Source organism: Lactuca serriola, chromosome 1, assembly GCF_051521515.1.
Source record: "Lactuca serriola cultivar US96UC23 chromosome 1, Lser_US96UC23_V15, whole genome shotgun sequence".
In the NCBI taxonomy this organism is placed as follows: Eukaryota; Viridiplantae; Streptophyta; class Magnoliopsida; order Asterales; family Asteraceae; genus Lactuca; species Lactuca serriola.
The window spans coordinates 150180853-150190391 of NC_136408.1; the positions used below are offsets into that span (position 1 = coordinate 150180853).

General features: G+C 33.5%; 1 protein-coding gene across 4 annotated transcripts; it reads right to left on the reverse strand.

Moving 5' to 3' along the window:
- Positions 1–4181: 4181 nt before the first annotated feature.
- LOC145099857 (valine--tRNA ligase, mitochondrial 1-like) lies at positions 4182–8053 on the reverse strand. 4 transcript variants are annotated; one of them, XM_079037364.1, is made up of 11 exons: positions 7440–8053; positions 6998–7185; positions 6501–6903; positions 6147–6228; positions 5895–5944; positions 5451–5502; positions 5182–5366; positions 5010–5095; positions 4867–4921; positions 4659–4730; positions 4182–4390 (listed from the first exon to the last, which is right to left on the reverse strand). In XM_079037364.1, the coding sequence occupies exons 1-3, from the start codon at positions 7485–7487 to the stop codon at positions 6753–6755; spliced, it is 387 nt and encodes a 128-aa protein (XP_078893490.1). In that variant the 5' UTR covers positions 7488–8053; the 3' UTR covers positions 4182–4390; positions 4659–4730; positions 4867–4921; positions 5010–5095; positions 5182–5366; positions 5451–5502; positions 5895–5944; positions 6147–6228; positions 6501–6752. The 4 variants fall into 4 exon arrangements, with proteins under 4 accessions (XP_078893490.1, XP_078893496.1, XP_078893486.1 ...); XM_079037370.1 differs by lacking the exon at positions 4659–4730; XM_079037360.1 differs by having other exon boundaries at positions 4182–4730.
- Between the last annotated feature and the right edge of the window lie 1486 nt (positions 8054–9539).

The window sequence follows — 9539 nt, forward strand, 5'->3', positions numbered from 1 at the left end:
TACATTGAACTGTGTTTTGCCGGTTTTATCGTAGATTTTCGATTGGTCATAACTTCTTCGTTATAACTCGGATTTTTTTGTTCTTTATATTTTTGGAAACCTTGTTACAGTCTCTATCACTTTGTTCATCCCAATCGAGATTGTTTACTACTTTATTTTTGATGGTGAATTTTGTAAATGTACATAGTATGCTAAAATTTCTCTTTATTATTTTAAAAAGAACTACAGATTGACCTATACTATTACATATGTTTGAAATAACGATTTGTTACACTCATGTCTACGGAACTGAAGACTTCGTTATGAAGATCACTTATGTTCTTTTGGACGCTGAGCTACTTGAGGATGATCCAATTGATGATCCGGTTCTAGGGTTTGTCTACACTACCAAAAACACAAACAAGAAGGGCTTTTTCCGTGTCCTTGACAAACAAGAAGGGCTTTTTCGGAAGTTCATATCTCGTGCATTAAAATCCAAAGCTCCAGAAAAGGTCAAAGAAAAGTTTGTAAGTCAACTGGCCTAGTACATTGAAGTCGGAGAATGGTTGTTTCGTGCTTACACTTTCGTCAAGGAAGAAGCAATTCAATTAAATGGATTGCTAAGTTCACTTAGGGGGAGATTTTTGGAACCTGAAAGTGAACCTCTAGCAATCCTAATTCTGAAGTCTGAAATCCTAGTGTTTCGAAATGTATGGTCCGGAGTCAATGGGGAAGAGTGGTCCAGAATCTATATGGACCAGTAGAGAAGAAGACACGAAGCTGAAGGTATTCCGGAATGACTCTCATGTCCGGAATGAATGGTGATCCGAAATAACAATATTTTGTCCTTGTGCATTTATTAAGTTTATCTTTGTATTTATGTAACATTTCATAGGACTTAGTCTTTTGTTATATTAGACAATCAGAATGTCAGAAACATCTCTATTGTCCAGTCCTATGTAAGCTTTGTAGTTAATTCGTTGTAACCTTCACTCCTATTTATAGGAGCTTTCAACGCAAAGTCAAATACGGATCTTTTACTTAACTATTGGAATTTACTCTGTTATTCAATACTTCTTTCACATTCTTCTTATTCTTCATTTATTAGCTTTACCTTGATCATTTATTCTCATACTTCATTTATGACTTGATCATTTGTTGAATATATTATCTAAGAGTTGACTGGTCTTTCCAGCCTTGACTTGAACATTTATTAGTAAGCAGACATTGATCTTAAGCATTCACTCATGGTTTGAGTTTTCAAACCTTGTCCCTACGCATTAGATCTGTTTTGTTCTCTCATCCATTTCTCTACATGATCCTACAAAATATCAAAATTTAACCTTGTCACATCATATATTAAGGATTAGCAATTAGGAACTTAATAGAGTTAGACAGTAGAATAACCTAAAGCAAAGTCAAACTTTTTGAATCTACCTTTTCTCAGATAATTCATGTAGTCAGGTCAGCTTCGCAACCAATGTCCTTTCTCTTGGCAATAGAAACATATAGACTCTTTGGGAATGGTACACGGGACAAACTCAGACTTTGCCTTTCTCTTTCCTTTGGAAAGAAAAATCCTTACTATACTTTCAATGTTTCCATTGTTAATGTCCATGGAAGTTTGGGGAGTAGATCTTCCAATCTAATATGCTTTTCTAGTACGCCAAATCATTGCTGATTGTAACACTAGTCAACATTAGGTCAATAACAATCACATGTGATTATACCAATCATGTAATGTGATTTTGTCAAAAAATAATGTAGTAAACTAACTATGTATTTCATGATAATTCTAATATAAATATGAACTTTCATACATACTTTATAGTATAAATCAAAGTGTACGTCCATACGATTCCAAAAATATAGAGAGCGTCTGAAATTGACTTCGCGTGAAGAAGTTATGATAAACCGAACACTATAAATCTCGATAATAATAGGAATTAAAAATAGACTTATAATTAGCTACTGAGTCTAAAAGATAGTTGTAGTAGTCGTGAATACCTACGTGTGGATATAAAGAACGTCAAAAATGGAGTTCGTATGCGAAAGTTATGACCTTCCGAAGATTCAGCTGTCAAAAACTCACAACGTGAGGAGTCATTTTGCCACATTTCGGATCCAGAAGGTACGTGATGAGGATACGAAGTAATAAGATCCAAAATCACGACGTGAACATTGATATTTCGTGACGTGAGGAGTCATATTGCCACCTTCAGAAGCTAGAAGACGGATGACAAGTCTATGAAGAGATAAGCTCAAAACTCATGTCGTGAACAATGAGATTCTCACGTCGTGAGGGTCCAAAATCCTTCCTATAAATAGTAGGTCTGACCTTGACACTTCCTTACACCATTTCTTTTCTCTCTCTCACGTTTTCTGAATCCATTTCGCTTCCCAAGCCCCGACGACCTCATACTGCTAACTGTTTCTGCTTAGATTACATAAAGCCACGCTACTAAGGTCAGTTTCACGGCCCCACTTTCTAATGTTTTTTTTGGGGGAAACGCATGCTAAATATTATATATATATATATATATATATATATATATATATATATATATATATATGTTATTATTATATCTATATCATAGTATATTAGTATCAACATAGATAGTTATAATAACCGGGATATAGTTATTTTGTATCTGAAAGTATACAACTATCGTAAATTTGTTAGCATGTTATTGTTATAGCAGTTTACTAATGTAGATCTTGAATTATACTTAGGATTCTATATATATGTTGTGTGCGATATAGTTCTGAAGTTATATTCGAAAGTTCTATATGTTAATTTATAAAGTATGGTGTTATTGTTAGTTTTATGACAAGATAAAACTTGGTATGTTATATGTTGTTGTTATTGGTTTTATGTCAAGATAAAACCTGGTTTTACATCAAGTTGTAGTTTTTATACTACTTAAATGTTATGAAGTTAGGAGTACTATTTAAAAACATAGTCTAGTAACTTAGGGTTTTAGACATGAAAATGCTTTTGTTGTTATGAATATAGAACGCCGTTAAAATCTACATGAGCTACCTCATTCATCAACTAAGATTGAGGATCTTAGTGGAAATCCTCTGAACTGTAACCGTTAATCCCGTGTGAGCGAGGAAGTTGTGTAAAATTAGTATACGGGTTGACCACCCCACTTGTGATTGTTAGCTACAGTCAACCATAAGCAAGTGATGAACTATCCTTTTACTTGTTATTGTTTAGGCGTTGATGAAGCGTACGGTGTTGTCCTCATGGAAATCATGAGTGGGTTGTCCTCATAGAAATCATGAGTGTGATGTCCTCATGGAAATCATGAGTATGATGTCCTCATGGAAATCATGAGTGGGTTGTCCTCATGGAAATCATGAGTGGGTTGTCCTCACGGAAATCATGAGTGGGTTTTGTCAGAGGTTTTGTTGTCAAGCAGCGGTTATAGACTCATGGTAGCAACTTATTAGAAACAGTATACTTTGTCGTATACAAGTATTATTGTTAATTATAAGTTTCCCATACTTGTACCCTAGGTACTACTTGTATATTAAGTAGATAATTATACCTAACACACATACTCGTATAGAATTGAAATAGATTTATACGTAGTAGCTTTTACTCGTATAGAATTGAAATAAGATTTATACGTAGCAACTTTCTTTTGTATGGAATTACAAACACTTATATTTATAGTATATGAGAATTATAGGTAAATTACTTATTTGGTAAGTAAAATTTTATACCTAGGATATATATACTAAACATTGGAGAGTCAAAATCACTACTAGAAAAACATCCTTTTACGACGCTCATTGCACGTCGTAAAAGGCTCAGACGACATGCAAATGCGCGTCAAGGAAGGCCCTGTCATAAAGAGAGACGACACGCTTTTGCGCGTCGTCTATAGATGACGCGCATTTACAACGCTCATTTACAACGCGCGTTTACGACACACAATGCGCATAAAGGAAGGTCCTGTCATAAACGAAGATGACACGCATTCGCGTGTCGTAACGTTACGACGCGTGTGTTAATGACACGCAATGCGTATCAAGAAAGCCCCTATCAAGAAAGGCCATGTCATAAATGAAGATAACACACATTTTTGCGTATCGTAAATTTAAATATTTAAAAAATATATATTTAAATATTTATTAAATTTTAAATTAAATTTGCATTTAATGTGTCATAATAGAAATAAAACACCATATACAAAAAAATACAATCCATTGCATCAAATTTAATGTCATACAATTCTATTTCTTACAATATATAAATTTGCATTTATCTAATCTACTCTATGTTTCATACCAACAATTGAAATGAAGAATACAACACTTGCATTTTCAGCATCTTATCTCTTTCAGCTTGAGCTTTCTTTTCCACTTTTAACTCCAAATCTATTCGCTTTCATCAACCCTGTAAACACAACACAAAATCACTTGTGATTGTCATTCTACTTTTATGTTTACTAGTCAACCCTTCAACTTTCTTTACTAAATTGGTTGCTTAAAATTTTATGTTTACTAGTCAATCCTTCAACTTTCTTTACTAGCATTCCAACCCTTGACACTTTAAACTTCAACTTTAGCACTTTAACATAAATCCATTAAAAGGGGCTGAACATTGAAGCTAACATCAACATGGGTTCTGGACAAAGTCGTTTTCTTGGAGGTTTTATAGCAACCTTAGCAAGTGTTATCCTGTTCTGTATATATGGCCCCAGGACATCTTGCAAATGATCAACCTCCATTAAAAGCTACAAGGGCAAAATGGTCATATTAAAAAAAGCTAAGTGTTAGATTTAACAACAGAAACCATGAGGACTGTATGTGCAAGGTAATAAAAAAATTCAGATGACCAATTCTGTAATTTTACACATAAAAATATTTTACCTTTCCATATTGGTAGATATACGTAGATGCTTCAATGTAAGCTACAGCTTGATACCTGAAAACCATTTTAATAGATAAAATATTTATATAAAAGATAATAATTGCTTCATATAAATATAAAAATATAAAATTATGTTAAGTACCCAATATTAAGAAGGCCAGAAACTATACTGATACTGATGTCAAAGTCCACCTTTGGTTGAATTATGAAATCCCCTTCCCTTATAGGCTTATTATTAAAAAACATTTAATAAATAAAAAATAAGAAAAGAAAAATAATTAATATAAATTTTGACCACAGATGAGATGACAGACCTCCCTTATGAGTAGTGCAAATCTCCGTTATTAGACAGTTGTTGCACTTTGCTGTATCGGATGTCAGTGAACCTGAACAGGTTGGATTCCCTTTTTCTCTAAATCAGATTTCTTCAAAATTATGTTTAAGGCTGGTATTGGTCAACATATGGTTGTAGATATGGATGTTTCAAGATTTCAGTTTCCTAATTAATTTAAGAAGAAGATAAGTTTAAAAAATAATGTATATTGATATTCCTTGAAATTTGTGCAATTAGGAAAATGCTTACAGTGGGTCGATGTTTTGGGTTTTTACGCAGCATTCCTTCGATAAGGGTTTTTCTGAAGAGAAAAAAAATTGATTTTATTTTACAACTTCCGAAAGGTTTATTGTTTAAATCATGAAATTGTTGTTTAAATATTTGTGTTTTTGAAGATTATATAAATGAGAGTAAGTTTATTTATACTTTATATAACTAATTGACTTACAGAGATGGAGAATAACAAGGAGGCAAAGGACCAATACAGGATTCATTCAATCATCAAATAATTATTCTGATGATCAAACCTCAATTTATGATGAAGCTGAAAACTAGTAAAGACAATACAAATAGCTGTTCTAACAATAAAGGTAAACACTGGAAATAACCCTAATCATGGGTTAAATAGTGATTAAGAGAAGGAGTATTTACTATTTATTAAGAAAAACTTGTTCAAGAATCAAGAGGACTTACAAAAGCTTAAAATGCTGGGCGATGAGCAGCCATCTCATACATACAACAACCTAAAATATATATTATTGAACACAAAAAATAAGTGGGAAATGAAAAGCAACAAACATGTGGCTTAAAGTTTGGGCTCAAGTTTAAGAAGGGTAACTTCATGAAATCATTATTCATACTGAACCCAAGTTGGGTTATATGAGTAAATGACCATTTCACCCTTGTGTCATAAGTGATGTTGAAATTGTAATAAAAAATAAATACCTAGGGACCATATATCTGATTTGAAGCCATAAGGAATATCTGCAAGCAGTTCAGGGCACATGTAATTTGGTGTCCCCACCACCTGGATTAAAGAAATTAAATCTAGATTAGCCATGGCTGTTGGCATTTCCTATGCTGGCACTGGTCTAAGTGAGGCCATATCTCTGCTATAACCTCTCACATCAGATGTAGCTGAACCGGTGTTTCAGGGGCTCGTGATGATATAGGGCTAAAAAAGGGAAATAAGTCAAAAACAACGTACTTTCATTTAGTTTATGTACTATAGCATCCTGCTTTCATTTGTTTCTAAAATTGCATTATAGTATTTTAAATAATTTAAAAAACTTAACTAACCTTTTGGAAAGGTACATCGCCTCCTAATTTCATCCCAAACATCACCATACGAGCAACCCAAAAGAACAAAATGTCATGCCCAGTTTCAAGAATAGCAGTTAGATAAAAAGTCTTCAAATCTTGAGTATCATCAGGCCACCCCAATACAGATAAAGGGAAAAGCCATGAAGAAAACCAGGTGTCTAAAACATCAGGATCTTGAGCCAATTCAAACTTTATCCCTGAAAAGACCTTTTTAGCCTCACCTTCAGCCTATTTCTCATCCCTAGCAACCACCCAATGATCCATGTATGCTCCAAGCTCTTTCAGTTTATCATCCTCCAATGTCACATACCATGCAGGAACTCGGTGGCCCCACCAAAGCTGCCTTGATACACACCAATCACGAATGTTCTCAAGCCATCTGTAAAATCAAAAAAAAAAATTAAAATTAATTAATAAAGTTTAAATGTTGTATATCAATTTTAAAGGTAGAATGAAAGACTAAAGAAGGTGACCTTTTCCATTCAGCAGCATACTGTTTTGGAAGAATATCAAATTTCATGTCATTTTCATCCATTACAGCATCAAGAGCTTCTTTAGCAATACCATTGCAGTTGACATACAACCGAGGCTTAATCACATCATTGCTTCTAGAACAAACGCCTAAACGCATCTCATTCTTTTCTTCCCCTTTATAAAGTCCCTGTATGCATATTTGATGAAGAAGATAAGAAGGGTATTCGCGTCATTTAGGGTTGGACAAAAAGTTAAGAAAGGTATTAAAAACGTTAGACTTCAAAGCCTCGGTTATTGCAACACGAGCTTCAAAACGTGGCATCCTTACAAACCCTCAACCTTCATTTTTCACGATGGATTGGTACATATAATCAAGTAAATGGTTTACTCTACTAAAATCGATTTTCTCTTTAGAGAGGATAAATGGTGAGTGGCACTTACAGAAAAACCCGAACTTAGATTCCCAGAAATCTTCTTGGGCTTCATCATAGCTACCTGATAGGACCTTTTGGATTTCCTTCAATACAATTATAGGAATCTGGTTCTCTAACATTATAATATCTTTTGCATCTATTGCAACCTGTTCATCAACATAAGCACCAAGTAGATCAATAAAGAAGAGACTGTCAATGGTGAATAACCATGCCAAGGTGTCATCATCAGCATCAAGGTACAAATCATAGCAAGCACAAATTATGGGGATGATCTCTTTGACATTATCTACGACTTGGTCCACAGAGACTTCAACTTTATTAGACTTAAGTACCCTTTTCACGGAAGTGAGTTTGTTTTGCTCCATGTTCTGATAGAGCTCTGGCTTGAAATGGTGATTAGGACCAAGCCCTATCCGTTGTGGGGCATACGCTTCCAGGTTTTCGTCTTTTAGGATTTGAGGAATTTGAAATATGGACAGTGGAGGTGTATCGACGTTAATGGCAAGCTGGTTTTTCAAGGTTTTGCTAATATGATCTACCCATTGCTTATCACTGGAGCCTGGAGGTTAGGCTAGAAAATGGGTTTACCAAAGCCATGTGATGATACTCCCAAGTCCCAAATGGTTCGGATGCATCAAATGCTCTCTGTATATTTTTTTGACTTTAAATGATTCAAATGCTTTAGCTTCGTCAACGCCAAGCACGTGATTACGTCTTAAAAAAATTGTTCATAATTTTAATATTAATCTGACAACCTCGTTGTTAATATTTTAATTAAACTAGTTAATGAAACGAAATAATAAGACATTTCACACCCAACCAACCACCAAAATATTGGTAAAATAATAGTACTGGTCGTTGAATGCCTACTTGGTGCCATAAAAATAACTTTTGTTACTACCTTTATTATTCGTTATTGTGTAATACCCTCAATTTCCACCTTTATAACACGAAAAAGTTTATACCCATGTCACACTTTAATTAATGCATAATAATTAGAACAAGAGAATGAAATGTCCTTATGGTTCGGATAAATTTGGGCCTTTATTCCTAACTTTTCTTGCATTTGGACAATCCTTGTGATTTATTTTTGTTGTGGTTTTCGTCTCTAATTAACGTAAAAAGATTGTATTGCGCCTATTATATAATTTATTAATTATATTAATATTTTTTCAATATTATAGCATTGGTTCCACCTCACCCACCTTTACCCTCTTGTTCTATTCTATGGATAACAATATTCAGGTCGACGTCGACCAGGCCGCCGATAAAAATCGTTAGTGTGTTCATCCCAAAAATCATTTAACATTTTTGAAACGTGAACCGGAGAAAAAAATGATCATAAAATGCAATTAAGAAAAAAATTTGGAACATGTTTTGATTTATGGGACAATTCTGACTTTAAAACAATATTCAAGAACTATTTCGATTTTTGGAACCATTTTAAGGAATAGTTTCCATTTCTTCAACCGTTTTTAGTTTCTTTTTAATTTATTATTATTATTATTATTATTGTTATTATTATTATTATTATTCGGTTTAGTATTGATTATAGGTTTTGATCTTCTACACAACCTTTTATTTTGATTATGATGTGGTTTTGATTTTGTAAACAGTGGTGGTAGTGACTATTGATAGAAGATAGGTTGGTGTTGTTTGATGGCAGAAGTGGTGGTTTGACGGTAGAGGTTGGTTTGGTTTGATTAGAAGTTTTGATTTTGATTATGAGTTTGTATTTTTTTATTCAATTTCTTTTGATTTGGTATGGTAACCGATAGTGGTTGATAGAGGTGAACAGTGGAGGGTTGAACGAAGGTCCAACCAAAGGTGAATGGAGATGAACTGTGGTGGTTGAATGGAGGTTGATGAATGTGGACTGTGGATAGTAAATAGTATGGGAGGAGGATGTATGGACTACGGAGTGGTTGGACCCACTTTTTTATAAATTATTTTAAATTATTTTTTAATTAGTAAATATTAAACAAATAATGTAAAATAGAAAAAGAAAAGTGTTTTGAGTTTTTGTATGTGTTGTAGTTGTTGGATTAAGGTGTCTGAGTCAATAAATTGATTGATATATATTTGAATTAGAAGCAAAATCATTTTT